Genomic DNA, 18,018 nt, shown 5'->3' on the forward strand with positions numbered 1-18,018 from the left:
CACACTCAGAACTGTTCTCAGAACTGCTGGTTGCCCTTGGAAACAGACTACAATGTATGTGTAGTCAGACATGTGACCCAATGGCTGAGAGCTATGGAGGATCTAAGCTGCCATCAGGCATTGAAGCAAGTAGAAGAACAACGTAAATGTGGCTTTGGATGTCACTGGAGCTTAGGACACGCTGCAGGTTTGGATGTCACTGGAGCTTAGGACACGCTGCAGGTTTGGATGTCACTGGAGCTTAGGACACACTGCAGGTTTGGATGTCACTGGAGCTTAGGACACGCTGCAGGTTTGGATGTCACTGGAGCTTAGGACACACTGCAGGTTTGGATGTCACTGGAGCTTAGGACACGCTGAGGCTTTGGATGTCACTGGAGCTTAGGACACACTGCAGGTTTGGATGTCACTGGAGCTTAGGACACACTGCAGGTTTGGATGTCACTGGAGCTTAGGACACGCTGCGGCTTTGGATGTCACTGGAGCTTAGGACACGCTGCAGGTTTGGATGTCACTGGAGCTTAGGACACGCTGCGGCTTTGGATGTCACTGGAGCTTAGGACACGCTGCAGATTTGGATGTCACTGGAGCTTAGGACACGCTGCAGGTTTGGATGTCACTGGAGCTTAGGACACGCTGCGGCTTTGGATGTCACTGGAGCTTAGGACACGCTGAGGCTTTGGATGTCACTGGAGCTTAGGACACGCTGCGGCTTTGGATGTCACTGGGGCTTAGGACACGCTGCAGGTTTGGATGTCACTGGAGCCTAGGACACGCGGCAGGTTTGGATGTCACTGGAGCTTAGGACACACTGCGGCTTTGAATGTGTCTGGAGCTTAGGACACACTGCGGCTTTGGATGTGTCTGGGGCTTAGGACACGCTGCAGCTTTGGATGTCACTGGAGCTTAGGACACACTGCAGGTTTGGATGTCACTGGAGATTAGGACACGCTGCAGGTTTGGATGTCACTGGAGCTTAGGACACGCTGCGGCTTTGGATGTCACTGGAGCTTAGGACACGCTGCAGATTTGGATGTCACTGGAGCTTAGGACACGCTGCAGGTTTGGATGTCACTGGAGCTTAGGACACGCTGCAGGTTTGGATGTCACTGGAGCTTAGGACACGCTGCGGCTTTGGATGTCACTGGAGCTTAGGACACGCTGCAGATTTGGATTTCACTGGAGCTTAGGACACGCTGCGGCTTTGGATGTCACTGAAGCTTAGGACACACTGCAGGTTTGGATGTCACTGGAGATTAGGACACGCTGCAGGTTTGGATGTCACTGGAGCTTAGGACACGCTGCGGCTTTGGATGTCACTGGAGCTTAGGACACGCTGCAGATTTGGATGTCACTGGAGCTTAGGACACGCTGCAGGTTTGGATGTCACTGGAGCTTAGGACACGCTGCAGGTTTGGATGTCACTGGAGCTTAGGACACGCTGCGGCTTTGGATGTCACTGGAGCTTAGGACACGCTGCAGATTTGGATTTCACTGGAGCTTAGGACACGCTGCGGCTTTGGATGTCACTGGAGCTTAGGACACGCTGAGGCTTTGGATGTCACTGGAGATTAGGACACGCTGCAGGTTTGGATGTCACTGGAGCTTAGGACACGCTGCAGGTTTGGATGTCACTGGAGCTTAGGACACGCTGAGGCTTTGGATGTCACTGGAGATTAGGACACGCTGCAGGTTTGGATGTCACTGGAGCATAGGACACGCTGAGGCTTTGGATGTCACTGGAGCTTAGGACACGCTGCGGCTTTGGATGTCACTGGAGCTTAGAACACGCTGCAGATTTGGATTTCACTGGAGCTTAGGACACGCTGCGGCTTTGGATGTCACTGGAGCTTAGGACACGCTGAGGCTTTGGATGTCACTGGAGATTAGGACACGCTGCAGGTTTGGATGTCACTGGAGCTTAGGACACGCTGCAGGTTTGGATGTCACTGGAGCTTAGGACACGCTGAGGCTTTGGATGTCACTGGAACTTAGGACATGCTGCAGGTTTGGATGTCACTGGAGCTTAGGACACGCTGCAGGTTTGGATGTCACTGGAGCTTAGGACATGCTGCAGGTTTGGATGTCACTGGAGCTTAGGACACGCTGCAGGTTTGGATGTCACTGGAGCTTAGGACATGCTGCAGGTTTGGATGTCACTGGAGCTTAGGACACGCTGCAGGTTTGGATGTCACTGGAGCTTAGGACACGCTGCAGGTTTGGATGTCACTGGAGCTTAGGACACGCTGCAGGTTTGGATGTCACTGGAACTTAGGACATGCTGCAGGTTTGGATGTCACTGGAGCTTAGGACACGCTGCAGGTTTGGATGTCACTGGAGCTTAGGACATGCTGCAGGTTTGGATGTCACTGGAGCTTAGGACACGCTGCAGGTTTGGATGTCACTGGAGCTTAGGACACGCTGAGGCTTTGGATGTCACTGGAGCTTAGGACACACTGCAGGTTTGGATGTCACTGGAGATTAGGACACGCTGCAGGTTTGGATGTCACTGGAGCTTAGGACACGCTGCGGCTTTGGATGTCACTGGAGCTTAGGACACGCTGCAGATTTGGATGTCACTGGAGCTTAGGACACGCTGCAGGTTTGGATGTCACTGGAGCTTAGGACACGCTGCGGCTTTGGATGTCACTGGAGCTTAGGACACGCTGAGGCTTTGGATGTCACTGGAGCTTAGGACACGCTGCGGCTTTGGATGTCACTGGGGCTTAGGACACGCTGCAGGTTTGGATGTCACTGGAGCCTAGGACACGCGGCAGGTTTGGATGTCACTGGAGCTTAGGACACACTGCGGCTTTGAATGTGTCTGGAGCTTAGGACACACTGCGGCTTTGGATGTGTCTGGGGCTTAGGACACGCTGCAGCTTTGGATGTCACTGGAGCTTAGGACACACTGCAGGTTTGGATGTCACTGGAGATTAGGACACGCTGCAGGTTTGGATGTCACTGGAGCTTAGGACACGCTGCGGCTTTGGATGTCACTGGAGCTTAGGACACGCTGCAGATTTGGATGTCACTGGAGCTTAGGACACGCTGCAGGTTTGGATGTCACTGGAGCTTAGGACACGCTGCAGGTTTGGATGTCACTGGAGCTTAGGACACGCTGCGGCTTTGGATGTCACTGGAGCTTAGGACACGCTGCAGATTTGGATTTCACTGGAGCTTAGGACACGCTGCGGCTTTGGATGTCACTGGAGCTTAGGACACGCTGAGGCTTTGGATGTCACTGGAGATTAGGACACGCTGCAGGTTTGGATGTCACTGGAGCTTAGGACACGCTGCAGGTTTGGATGTCACTGGAGCTTAGGACACGCTGAGGCTTTGGATGTCACTGGAGATTAGGACACGCTGCAGGTTTGGATGTCACTGGAGCATAGGACACGCTGAGGCTTTGGATGTCACTGGAGCTTAGGACACGCTGCGGCTTTGGATGTCACTGGAGCTTAGAACACGCTGCAGATTTGGATTTCACTGGAGCTTAGGACACGCTGCGGCTTTGGATGTCACTGGAGCTTAGGACACGCTGCAGATTTGGATGTCACTGGAGATTAGGACACGCTGCAGGTTTGGATGTCACTGGAGCTTAGGACACGCTGCGGCTTTGGATGTCACTGGAGCTTAGGACACGCTGAGGCTTTGGATGTCACTGGAGCTTAGGACACGCTGCGGCTTTGGATGTCACTGGGGCTTAGGACACGCTGCAGGTTTGGATGTTACTGGAGCCTAGGACACGCGGCAGGTTTGGATGTCACTGGAGCTTAGGACACACTGCGGCTTTGAATGTGTCTGGAGCTTAGGACACACTGCGGCTTTGGATGTGTCTGGGGCTTAGGACACGCTGCAGCTTTGGATGTCACTGGAGCTTAGGACACACTGCAGGTTTGGATGTCACTGGAGATTAGGACACGCTGCAGGTTTGGATGTCACTGGAGCTTAGGACACGCTGCGGCTTTGAATGTCACTGGAGCTTAGGACACGCTGCAGATTTGGATGTCACTGGAGCTTAGGACACGCTGCAGGTTTGGATGTCACTGGAGCTTAGGACACGCTGCAGGTTTGGATGTCACTGGAGCTTAGGACACGCTGCGGCTTTGGATGTCACTGGAGCTTAGGACACGCTGCAGATTTGGATTTCACTGGAGCTTAGGACACGCTGCGGCTTTGGATGTCACTGGAGCTTAGGACACGCTGAGGCTTTGGATGTCACTGGAGATTAGGACACGCTGCAGGTTTGGATGTCACTGGAGCTTAGGACATGCTGCAGGTTTGGATGTCACTGGAGCTTAGGACACGCTGAGGCTTTGGATGTCACTGGAAATTAGGACACGCTGCAGGTTTGGATGTCACTGGAGCATAGGACACGCTGAGGCTTTGGATGTCACTGGAGCTTAGGACACGCTGCGGCTTTGGATGTCACTGGAGCTTAGAACACGCTGCAGATTTGGATTTCACTGGAGCTTAGGACACGCTGCGGCTTTGGATGTCACTGGAGCTTAGGACACGCTGAGGCTTTGGATGTCACTGGAGATTAGGACACGCTGCAGGTTTGGATGTCACTGGAGCTTGGGACACGCTGCAGGTTTGGATGTCACTGGAGCTTAGGACACGCTGAGGCTTTGGATGTCACTGGAGCTTAGGACATGCTGCAGGTTTGGATGTCACTGGAGCTTAGGACACGCTGCAGGTTTGGATGTCACTGGAGCTTAGGACATGCTGCAGGTTTGGATGTCACTGGAGCTTAGGACACGCTGCAGGTTTGGATGTCACTGGAACTTAGGACACGCTGCAGGTTTGGATGTCACTGGAACTTAGGACATGCTGCAGGTTTGGATGTCACTGGAGCTTAGGACACGCGGCAGGTTTGGATGTCACTGGAGCTTAGGACACGCTGAGGCTTTGGATGTCACTGGAGATTAGGACACGCTGCAGGTTTGGATGTCACTGGAGCTTAGGACACGCTGAGGCTTTGGATGTCACTGGAGCTTAGGGCACGCTGCAGCTTTGGATGTCACTGGAGCTTAGGACACGCTGCAGATTTGGATGTCACTGGAGCTTAGGACACGCTGCGGCTTTGGATGTCACTGGAGCTTAGGACACACTGCAGATTTGGATGTCACTGGAGCTTAGGACACGCTGCGGCTTTGGATGTGTCTGGAGCTTAGGACACACTGCGGCTTTGGATGTGTCTGGGGCTTAGGACACGCTGCGGCTTTGGATGTCACTGGAGCTTAGGACACGCTGCAGGTTTGGATGTCACGAGCTTAGGACACGCTGCATGTTTGGATGTCACTGGAGCTTAGGACACGCTGCAGATTTGGATGTCACTGGAGCTTAGGACACGCTGCAGATTTGGATGTCACTGGAGCTTAGGACACGCTGCAGGTTTGGATGTCACTGGAGCTTAGGACACGCTGCAGGTTTGGATGTCACTGGAGCTTAGGACACGATGCGGCTTTGGATGTGTCTGGGGCTTAGGACACGCTGCAGCTTTAGATGTCTCTGGAGCTTAGGACACGCTGTGGCTTTGGATGTCACTGGAGCTTAGGACACGCTGCAGGTTTGGATGTCACTGGAGCTTAGGACACGCTGCAGGTTTGGATGTCACTGGAGCTTAGGACACGATGCGGCTTTGGATGTGTCTGGAGCTTAGGACACGCTGCAGGTTTGGATGTCACTGGAGATTAGGACACGCGGCAGGTTTGGATGTCACTGGAGCTTAGGACACGCTGCAGGTTTGGATGTCACTGGAGCTTAGGACACGCTGCAGGTTTGGATGTCACTGGAGCTTAGGACACGCTGCAGGTTTGGATGTCACTGGAGCTTAGGACACGCTGCAGGTTTGGATGTCACTGGAGATTAGGACACGCGGCAGGTTTGGATGTCACTGGAGCTTAGGACACACTGCGGCTTTGGATGTCTCTGGAGCTTAGGACACGCTGCGGCTTTGGATGTGTCTGGGGCTTAGGACACGCTGCGGCTTTGGATGTCTCTGGAGCTTAGGACACGCTGCGGCTTTGGATGTGTCTGGGGCTTAGGATACGCGGCAGGTTTGGATGTCACTGGAGCTTAGGACACACTGCGGCTTTGGATAACAATACTTTATATGTGGAATTTTGCTGTAAAATATTGCACTTTAAAAATTAATTTGTTCCTATTTTTATATCGTAACCGTACAACCTGCAGTTATGCAATATTAATGTTATCAGATCTGCAAATCCTTAAAGGTATACTCCAGGAACCGTTTAGCACAGGGCTTAAAGGGGCAGAACATGATCCTATTAATGAATGAATGGAGCGGACACCCCACATGGACATCTCTGCACCGTTCAATAAGTGGCTGCAGATCTCTTCTCTTGGATTCCGAAGCAGCAATCTAAGGATCGCTGGGGGTCCCAGTGGTGGTCAGACCTCTGGCTATCAACAAGTAATCCCTACCTGTTAATACTTGTATTTCCTTTGACTTAACAATTCTGGAGGATCTTTTCTTAAAACATTGGATTGTGCCGTCCCTCTGTTATTCCTTCTGGAAATGTATGAATAACTGGGCGCCACTATTGGGTTTGTCAGTAGGATTTGTCCCTGCACACCTTGTCGCTATCAGTACTGATCGTGTGTGAAGGGACAGATCCTCCTGTCAAAGAGATCAGGCATTTCCAGGAGGAACAACAGAGGGACAGCGCAGAGGTCTAAGAAAAAAGTTCTCCAGAATTGTTATTTCATAAGAAGTACAATTTGTTAAAATAGACCAGAGAGGAGAATAGATAGTAACTTTTTTACACTTTGAGACACTGTTCCTTACTCCCCCCCCCCACACAGAGAAAATGATAAAATTGAGATTTATTTGATTTATTTGGTGCTTCATCAGTTTTTTCTTGTGTTATTACACGTTATATAACTTTGGGTTAAATCTGTCTCTATATCTTCAATTCATTCCAGATTTGGGCCAATAAATATTTAGATTTTCCTCATTCCAGGTGTTGACTTTGCGGATCGCTATGTCCGTCCTATCCATCTGCCAGGACTCGCCATGACAAGGCCGTTCTCCCGTTCTGACCCCGAGCCCGCCATGGAGGTAGCGTCGTAGATCAGTCTTGAGAATCAAGTGTCCATCAGTTTACAACATGGAGAACGGCAGCAAATTTGACAGTCCAACCAACATCTCCTTGACCAACAAGGACTTGGTTTCCAGCATGATCGAGTACAAAGCCATCTCCGTTTTTCTTGTCCTGCTGATTTGTGGCGTTGGTATAATAGGAAACATTATGGTGGTCCTGGTCGTATTCATAACCCGGGACATGAGAACCCCGACCAATTGTTATTTGGTCAGCCTGGCAGTGGCTGACTTGATGGTCCTGGTGGCGGCTGGACTGCCCAACGTGTCGGACAGCCTGGCAGGAACGTGGATCTACGGGCACGCGGGATGCCTGGGGATCACCTACTTCCAGTATTTGGGGATCAACGCTTCGTCCTGCTCCATCACAGCCTTCACCGTAGAGAGGTGAGTCCATACCTGACGTGTGAGACAAGTGGGTGGATGCCAATTGTCTCATACTATGTTCTTCCAGGTCCGTGATCTCCAACTCCCATCAAGCGCTACCAGGGGTCAGCAACCTGCATCCCTCCTATCATGCCTTGGCTACTCAACATGCTGACCCCTGTGGACAATCCCCAGTTCTGATTTAGATTTAAAGGGGTTTTCCCAGAAACTTACACTTAATGACTTCATTAAAAGCCAGAGATGAGTGATATCCTATGTTTTATCGTCCCTCTATAGGTACATAGCCATCTGCCACCCGATAAAAGCGCAGACAGTGTGCACGGTGTCCCGCGCCAAGCGCATCATTGCCATCGTCTGGTTCTTCACCTGCATTTACTGCATGCTGTGGTTCTTCCTTGTGGATATTCAGGTGAACAAGGACCAACAAGTGGAATGTGGCTACAAGGTCTCCCGCAACCTCTACCTGCCCATATACTTCACGGACTTTGCCATCTTTTACGTCATCCCGCTGTTCGTGGCCACCATCTTGTATGGGCTTATCGGTCGGATCTTGTTTCTCAGTCCGATCCCCAATCACCCGGAGAGCACCATGGAAAGATGGCGGGAGAAAAGCAGCAAGGAGAAGAACGGGACCGAATCAGACAGCGGCAAGACGAACAATCGTAATCGACCTAAAGGGGCGCTGTCCTCGAGGAAACAGGTACGTCCTAAACTTATAGGCAGAAATGGTCGCTCATTCTACAGAACGTCACGGTGTAGGATACGATCATGGTGCATTCTACGTGATGGCCGGAGGTCTGTATTATATGTCTGCTCATTGGGAGGACTATGCAATAGTCTTAGGCAGGCGTGGAAACAATCGTGCAGAATAGAAGTGTCCTTTTCATAACTTTTCTTTTGCAAATATCAAAGTTCCTAAATTGTTTGATTTCCCGTCCGCCGTCGATCCTTTGTCCGCTTGTTGCTTTCCTAATTTCCCCCGGTATGTGGACGCCTCCCATGAGGACCTCGCAGGAATATTCATCAGGTTTTTGTTCTTTCTTTCGCCTCGTTATTGCCGTGTGACAATCGCAGATCGGGACGATGGCCTTTTCCTGCATACAATTACCATTTGTGAGTCACAATCAGTCATTGGAGGCCATGAATATGGATGAGGTGCAATATTGGATATTATTCCGCCATTGTTATGGGCGCCTGATCCGTCTTTAATGTCAGACCCCGGCTGGGATGGAAACTTTTTATAATGTCAAGACAATTTCTACGCTGGGAATGCAGAGCGTTAGAGCCACAAGTGATTAACTCTTAAAGTGGCAAATTACCAGCAATAATGGGGTGGATGCGTCACTTCTGGGGATAATTGTACAATTAAGGAGAACTTCCTGCACTAAACTCCCTAATTACCCTTTCACATATTTTACCAATGTCCATTTACCCCCAATCGACCTCCAATATATCATTCCAAATTGTGAGCAAGAGTCTGAAGAGACACAGGTGTAAGGCCCAGAAGAGGATGAGACTGTGCGCAGCTGCTGCAGCACCTCGCTGGCGCTCAGCAATCTTCAGCCCCCTGAAATAAAGTGCTCACTAAAGCACTACTCTCCCCAGATCCATAGATCCCATGTTTAGAGGAGGTCAGCACCAGGACGGACATCAATGTGGTAGTTATTGGGGTGAAAGAATCGTCCTTTAAGACAGCCATGTGCTGTAATAGAGCGTCCTGACTTCTCCATTAATCGTCCGGCGCGCGTCCACCATGCTCATCAATGAGATGTCAGCCTCCCATCGTGTGGGGGCGTTTGCATCGTGGAGCGCGTGTCGCGCTCACATCCTTTCCTCATCTCTAATTAACACGGTCCATTAAAGTGGAGTTGGCTGCCATTGATTTCTGCTCCTATGCCGAATTTTGTATTGGAGCCCAGCAAGGTCATCCCCATTATTTCCACCAGGGTAAACCATTGACTTTTCGGAAATAATAAACTGGAATGATACAATGGAAGTTCCAGCTACTGAAAGTATAGGGCTGCCAGCAGCGAGACCCTGGCCCCTCCAAATGACCAGTAATGTGGATTAAATGGGTCACATGAGGTTCACAAAGATCCACACATCTTCTCCTGGGGTCGGTCCCACTGTGTGACATGGCCGGGGCGTAACACACGTAAATGGCGGAAATAGCAGAGCCGTCACTGCTGAGCGTGGCCTGGGGTGCGGGCGGCACGATGCGGCCCAGAGCTTCCCTGATAACCCCCCGCATTGCTTCATTGCTTCTGCAGTTATTATATCCCCCAAACACATCCAGAGCTGCCTGAAAAAAATGCTTGGGAAAGGACAGTTAGGTAGCTTAAAGGGGAATGTGTCGGCAGAAAATGGGCATGTTCTGGAATGTGCAGAGAGAAGGAGAAGGAGAGCTGTGACATCACCTATTGTGAATGGTGGATCCTGTGTTATCTACTGTATATAGAGGTGTTATCAGTCATTGTACAGGAGGAGGAGGTGAGCTGTGACATCACCTATTGTGAATGGTGGATCCTGTGTTATCTACTGTATATAGAGGTGTTATCAGTCATTGTACAGGAGGAGGAGGTGAGCTGTGACATCACCTATTGTGAATGGTGGATCCTGTGTTATCTACTGTATATAGAGGTGTTATCAGTCATTGTACAGGAGGAGGAGGTGAGCTGTGACATCACCTATTGTGAATGGTGGATCCTGTGTTATCTACTGTATATAAAGGTGTTATCAGTCATTGTACAGGAGGAGGAGGTGAGCTGTGACATCACCTATTGTGAATGGTGGATCCTGTGTTATCTACTGTATATAGAGGTGTTATCAGTCATTGTACAGGAGGAGGAGGTGAGCTGTGACATCACCTATTGTGAATAGTGAATCCTGTGTTATCTACTGTATATAGAGGTGTTATCAGTCATTGTACAGGAGGAGGAGGTGAGCTGTGACATCACCTATTGTGAATAGTGAATCCTGTGTTATCTACTGTATATAGAGGTGTTATCAGTCATTGTACAGGAGGGGGAGGTGAGCTGTGACATCACCTATTGTGAATGGTGGATTATGTGTTATCTACTGTATATAGAGGTGTTATCAGTCATTGTACAGGAGGAGGAGGTGAGCTGTGACATCACATATTGTGAATGATGGATCCTGTGTTATCTACACTATGTAGAGGTATTATCAGTCATTGTACAGGAGGAGGAGGTGAGCTGCGACATCCCCTATTGTGATTGGTGGATCCTGTGTTATCTTCTGTATATAGAGGTGTTATCAGTCATTGTACAGGAGGAGGAGGTGAGCTGTGACATCCCCTATTGTGATTGGTGGATCCTGTGTTACCCACTGTATATAGAGGTGTTATCAGTCATTGTACAGAAGGAGGAAGCGAGCTGTGACATCCCCTATTGTGATTGGTGGATCCTGTGTTATCTACTCTATATAGAGTTGTTATCAGTCATTGTACAGGAGGAGGTGAGCTGTGACATCACCTATTGTGAATGGTGGATCCTGTGTTATCAACTGTATATAGAGGTGTTATCAGTCATTGTACAGGAGGAGGTGAGATGTGACATCACCTATTGTGAATGGTGGATCCTGTGTTATCTACTGTATATAGAGGTGTTAACAGTCATTTTACAGGAGGAGGAGGAAGTGAGCTGTGACATCACCTATTGTGAATGGTGGATCCTGTGTTATCTACTGTATATAGAGGTGTTATCAGTCATTGTACAGGAGGAGGAGGTGAGCTGTGACATCACCTATTGTGTATGGTGGATCCTGTGTTAACTGCTGTATACAGAGGTGTTATCAGTCATTGTACAGGAGGAGGAGGTGAGCTGTGATATTCCCTATTATGATTGGTGGATCCTGTGTTACCGACTGTATATAGAGGTGTTATCAGTCATTGTACAGGAGGAGGAAGTGAGCTGTGACATCACTTATTGTGAATGGTGGATCCTGGGTTATCTGCTGTATATAGAGGTGTTATCAGTCATTGTACAGAAGGAGGTGGTGAGCTGTGACATCCCCTATTGTGATTGGTGGATCCTGTGTTACCCACTGTATATAGAGGTGTTATCAGTCATTTTACAGGAGGAGGAGGAAGTGAGCTGTGACATCACCTATTGTGAATGGTGGATCCTGTGTTATCTACTGTATATAGAGGTGTTATCAGTCATTGTACAGGAGGAGGTGAGCTGTGACATCACCTATTGTGAATGGTGGATCCTGTGTTATCTACTGTATATAGAGGTGTTATCAGTCATTTTACAGGAGGAGGAGGTGAGCTGTGACATCACCTATTGTCAATGGTGGATCCTGTGTTATCTGCTGTATATTTACTGCGTTAGTTACTTTCTAGTACATGTTATAGAAGGAGCCCATCAGCAAGGAGGCAAAGCAGATGCGTCCACTACACCTATCCTATCCGTATGATCATAGTAACATAGTAACATAGTTAGTAAGGCCGAAAAAAGACATTTGTCCATCCAGTTCAGCCTATATTCCATCATAATAAATCCCCAGATCTACGTCCTTCTACAGAACCTAATTGTATGATACAATATTGTTCTGCTCCAGGAAGACATCCAGGCCTCTCTTGAACCCCTCGACTGAGTTCGCCATCACCACCTCCTCAGGCAAGCAATTCCAGATTCTCACTGCCCTAACAGTAAAGAATCCTCTTCTATGTTGGTGGAAAAACCTTCTCTCCTCCAGACGCAAAGAATGCCCCCTTGTGCCCGTCACCTTCCTTGGTATAAACAGATCCTCAGCGAGATATTTGTATTGTCCCCTTATATACTTATACATGGTTATTAGATCGCCCCTCAGTCGTCTTTTTTCTAGACTAAATAATCCTAATTTCGCTAATCTATCTGGGTATTGTAGTTCTCCCATCCCCTTTATTAATTTTGTTGCCCTCCTTTGTACTCTCTCTAGTTCCATTATATCCTTCCTGAGCACCGGTGCCCAAAACTGGACACAGTACTCCATGTGCGGTCTAACTAGGGATTTGTACAGAGGCAGTATAATGCTCTCATCATGTGTATCCAGACCTCTTTTAATGCACCCCATGATCCTGTTTGCCTTGGCAGCTGCTGCCTGGCACTGGCTGCTCCAGGTAAGTTTATCATTAACTAGCAAGCAAATGCAGCAGCTTAAAGGTTAAACATTCACCCGGCATATAGGGCATATTCAAGGCAATGCCCTGACCGGGAAGCCCTGGTAATATATCATATAGGGCAAGATTTCCTCTATGGGCACCATTGAAACAAGCGCATAATGTTCCGCTGCCGGACAGGGCTTACGTTTCTCCCTAGCCTTCTTACCTCTCCATCGGATTTTTTTACCCCGTTTCTTACCTTTACCCCCTTCGGTCTGCCCTGATTTTCCTGCTTTACACTTTTTTTGTGCATTTTTTTTTTACTGACTATCTCATTTCCTACACATGCAGTATTTGTTTTTTGTCCTCCTTCCCATCCTCCTCTCCGTCCTCCTCTCCGTCCTCCTCTCCATCCTCCTTTCCGTTCTCCTTTCCGTCCTCCTTTCCGTCCTCCTCTCCATCCTCCTCTCATTCCCCCTTTCCGTCCTCCTCTCCGTCCTCCTCTCTGTCCTCCTCTCAGTCCTCCTTCCCATCCTCCTTCCCGTCCTCCTTCTGTCCCCCTTCGCGTCCTACTCTCTGTCCTCCTCTCCATCCCCCTTTCCGTCCTCCTCTCCATCCTCCTCTCATTCCCTTTTTCCGTCCTCCTTTCCATCCTCCTTCCCGTCCTCCTTACTATCCTCCTCTCCATCCTCCTCTTTATCCTCCTCTCCGTCCTCCTCTCCGTCCCCCTCTCCGTCCTCCTTCCCGTCCTCCTCTCCGTCCTCCTTCCCGTCCTCCTTTAGGGGCTTTCTTCTCTATCTATTGAAGCTCTTTCTAGCCTTTTTACAGCATTTTGTCATTGTACCCCCTTTTCCTTGCTTTTTGCACCTTGAGGAGGCGGCGAAACGCGTTGATTACAAATAAAACCCTTGTTTTTCTATGCCAAGGCTCCTTCACTGCAGCACAGCCCATCTAATGGAACAAGTCCTACATCTGTCAGCTCTATAGGGGTCTGGTGTAGACAATGTGGGGTGAACACAGGCTACGTGAGCAGCAATGCTGCCATATAAGTAGGGGTGAGGAATGTGCAGACCAGCCGGGACCGGAGGGATGGTGGGGTGTCCCACTCTATTTCATGCCTAGAGGCCCCCACTAGTGTCTGGACGCCACTGATCATGATGCTACCATAATACTCCTATACTGTGCACACGTAGACTGGATGATTCCCTCTGCTGGCACACAAGGCGATTCCACATCCTCCACATATAGTCCCAGCTGGCCGCAGCGAGGGGCTGCGCGGAGGACATGGAGCAGTGGGATTGTTTCTGCAGCGTTCAGTGGACGACTTCCAAGTCTGAGAGATAAATATCAGCTCAGTTTTAATGCAATGTGCGATCAGCGCCTTATAGTGGAGCAGTGACGAAGCGCAGGGTCGTAGCTGGTCCAGCAGATTAGTGCTATGGCTATAGTCCCTGGGGGCGCACACGCCTTCCAGGAGTTCAGTGCTGGTGCATATTTTGAGGGGTCCCTGCCTATTTTTCCTCATTGACCACCATGGGAAATATTTGGGAACTGCCTGGCTTTTTGTGGCGCAGCAGCGGAGTCGCAGTGTGTTTGCTCCTGCGGACAGCCAGGTGCGTTACTGTATATAGAGTAGAGTTGAACAACAGGATGCGGGTCCAGCAGTTATTCCATAAGTTCATGGCCGCTGGACCGGAGCCGGGCCAACCTACTCTTGCCACTGGCATCCCGCGTGCATTACGCCAAACGAGGTGTCGGAAATACTGACGTCTGCAGGACTCTGGTCTGGTGGCCACAGACCACCCACCTGGCTGCTGGACCGGGAGGCCTGCAGATCTTTATGCTGAACCCTCCCATGGAGCAGCTCCCTGATTGTCTCATAAAGCTACAAGGAAAAACGAAGGCGGAAAATCTGTTTTTCTCTTGATTTTTTTCTCCCTCTCGGCGCGACATGTGATACATTACTAGTAACCTTATCACCATCAGAATGGAGTGCGGATGTAAAGACCACACTGCCCAAACTACAGACACTGAACAAGCAGGAAATGCTGGGAGATTTCAGCTCTAAAGTCTGCAGAATAGTGAGTGCAGCTCTGGGGAATAATACAGGATGTAACTCAGGATCAGTAATGTATGTACACAGTGACTGCACCAGCAAAATAGTGAGTGCAGCTCTGGGGTATAATACAGGATGTAACTCAGGATCAGTAATGTAATGTATGCACACAGTGACTGCACCAGCAGAATAGTGAGTGCAGCTCTGGGGTATAATACAGGATGTAACTCAGGATCAGTAATGTAATGTATGTACACAGTGACTGCTCCAGCAGAATAGTGAGTGCAGCTCTGGGGTATAATACAGGATGTAACTCAGGATCAGTAATGTAATGTATGCACACAGTGACTGCACCAGCAGAATAGTGAGTGCAGCTCTGGGGTATAATACAGGATGTAACTCAGGATCAGTAATGTAATGTATGTACACAGTGACTGCTCCAGCAGAATAGTGAGTGCAGCTCTGGAGTATAATACAGGATGTAACTCAGGATCAGTAATGTAATGTATGTACACAGTGACTGCACCAGCAGAATAGTGAGCGCAGCTCTAGAGTATAATACAGGATGTAACTCAGGATCAGTAATGTAATGTATGTACACAGTGACTGCACCAGCAGAATAGTGAGTGCAGCTCTGGGTATAATACAGGAGGTAACTCAGGATCAGTAATGTAATGTATGTACACAGTGACTGCACCAGCAGAATAGTGAGTGCAGCTCTGGGGTATAATACAGGATGTAACTCAGGTTCAGTAATGTAATGTATGTACACAGTGACTGCACCAGCAGAATAGTGAGTGCAGCTCTGGAGTATAATACAGGATGTAACTCAGGATCAGTAATGTAATGTATGTACACAGTGACTGCACCAGCAGAATAGTGAGTGCAGCTCTGGGGTATAATACAGGATGTAACTCAGGTTCAGTAATGTAATGTATGTACACAGTGACTGCACCAGCAGAATAGTGAGTGCAGCTCTGGGTATAATACAGGAGGTAACTCAGGATCAGTAATGTAATGTATGTACACAGAGACTGCACCAGCAGAATAGTGAGTGCAGCTCTGGAGTATAATACAGGATGTAACTCAGGATCAGTACTGTAATGTATGTACACAGAGACTGCACCAGCAGAATAGTGAGTGCAGCTCTGGAGTATAATACAGGATGTAACTCAGGATCAGTAATGTCATGTATGTACACAGTGACTGCACCAGCAGAATAGTGAGTGCAGCTCTGGGGTATAATACAGGATGTAACTCAGGATCAGTAATGTAATGTATGTACACAGAGACTGCACCAGCAGAATAGTGAGTGCAGCTCTGGAGTATAATACAGGATGTAACTCAGGATCAGTAATGTCATGTATGTACACAGTGACTGCACCAGCAGAATAGTGAGTGCAGCTCTGGGGTATAATACAGGATGTAACTCAGGATCAGTAATGTAATGTATGTACACAGTGACTGCAGCAGCAGAATAGTGAGTGCAGCTCTGGGGTATAATACAGGATGTAACTCAGGATCAGTAATGTAATGTATGTACACAGTGACTGCAGCAGCAGAATAGTGAGTGCAGCTCTGGGGTATAATACAGGATGTAACTCAGGATCAGTAATGTAATGTATGTACACAGTGACTGCACCAGCAGAATAGTGAGTGCAGCTCTGGGGTATAATACAGGATGTAACTCAGGATCAGTAATGTAATGTATGTACACAGTGACTGCTCCAGCAGAATAGTGAGTGCAGCTCTGGGGTATAATACAGGATGTAACTCAGGATCAGTAATGTAATGTATGTACACAGTGACTGCACCAGCAGAATAGTGAGCGCAGCTCTAGAGTATAATACAGGATGTAACTCAGGATCAGTAATGTAATGTATGTACACAGTGACTGCACCAGCAGAATAGTGAGTGCAGCTCTGGGTATAATACAGGAGGTAACTCAGGATCAGTAATGTAATGTATGTACACAGTGACTGCACCAGCAGAATAGTGAGTGCAGCTCTGGGGTATAATACAGGATGTAACTCAGGTTCAGTAATGTAATGTATGTACACAGTGACTGCACCAGCAGAATAGTGAGTGCAGCTCTGGAGTATAATACAGGATGTAACTCAGGATCAGTAATGTAATGTATGTACACAGTGACTGCACCAGCAGAATAGTGAGTGCAGCTCTGGGGTATAATACAGGATGTAACTCAGGTTCAGTAATGTAATGTATGTACACAGTGACTGCACCAGCAGAATAGTGAGTGCAGCTCTGGGTATAATACAGGAGGTAACTCAGGATCAGTAATGTAATGTATGTACACAGAGACTGCACCAGCAGAATAGTGAGTGCAGCTCTGGAGTATAATACAGGATGTAACTCAGGATCAGTACTGTAATGTATGTACACAGAGACTGCACCAGCAGAATAGTGAGTGCAGCTCTGGAGTATAATACAGGATGTAACTCAGGATCAGTAATGTCATGTATGTACACAGTGACTGCACCAGCAGAATAGTGAGTGCAGCTCTGGGGTATAATACAGGATGTAACTCAGGATCAGTAATGTAATGTATGTACACAGAGACTGCACCAGCAGAATAGTGAGTGCAGCTCTGGAGTATAATACAGGATGTAACTCAGGATCAGTAATGTCATGTATGTACACAGTGACTGCACCAGCAGAATAGTGAGTGCAGCTCTGGGGTATAATACAGGATGTAACTCAGGATCAGTAATGTAATGTATGTACACAGTGACTGCACCAGCAGAATAGTGAGTGCAGCTCTGGAGTATAATACAGGATGTAACACAAGATCAGTAATGTAATGTATGTACACAGTGACTTGTAAGACTCATGCTGGTGTGGTAGTTGGAGGCAGATATATATCGCCCAGGTGTTTGTCCTATGTGAATTAGGCCACTCAGTATCTTCAGGGTGCTAATGGGTTAATGATTGCAGGAATAAAAGATGACCAGCTGGGTGTTTCCAGTGTCAGCCTGGGGCACACAGATTGCCTGTCTGTGTGAGACAAACGTGAGTGAAGAGCTGTGCTCAAAGATCTGTGTGATGTTAGCTGGGTGGGAGAAGCCCCCCCAGTTGTACAACGTATTTGTTTAATTAGTGCCGGACAGGCTAGGATTTATTTTTATGTTTTGTTTTTTGTGTTGCTTTCACGTTAATAAATCTGACCTGAGGTCAGCCTGCTCACAAACCTGCTGTACGCCTCAGATTCAATGCACAAACCACGTGTCCTTTGACCCCAGCAAAGGCGATCCCAGAGTGTTTTGTCACAGACTGCACCAGCAGAATAGTGATTGCAGCTCTGGAGTATAATACAGGAGG

General features: G+C 48.5%; 1 protein-coding gene across 1 annotated transcript in view; it reads left to right on the plus strand.

Moving 5' to 3' along the window:
- Nucleotides 1-18,018, plus strand: part of LOC138649193 (thyrotropin-releasing hormone receptor-like) — a 38,215-nt gene that overhangs the window by 8,734 nt on the left and 11,463 nt on the right. Inside the window, exons 2-3 of the mRNA XM_069739383.1 lie at nucleotides 6,993-7,516; nucleotides 7,793-8,216. Coding sequence (XP_069595484.1) covers nucleotides 7,140-7,516; nucleotides 7,793-8,216 — 801 coding nt within the window. The 5' untranslated portion in view covers nucleotides 6,993-7,139. The remainder of the gene's footprint in view (nucleotides 1-6,992; nucleotides 7,517-7,792; nucleotides 8,217-18,018) is intronic.

The sequence above is a fragment of the Ranitomeya imitator genome, chromosome 9 (assembly GCF_032444005.1).
Source record: "Ranitomeya imitator isolate aRanImi1 chromosome 9, aRanImi1.pri, whole genome shotgun sequence".
NCBI lineage: Eukaryota > Metazoa > Chordata > Amphibia > Anura > Dendrobatidae > Ranitomeya > Ranitomeya imitator.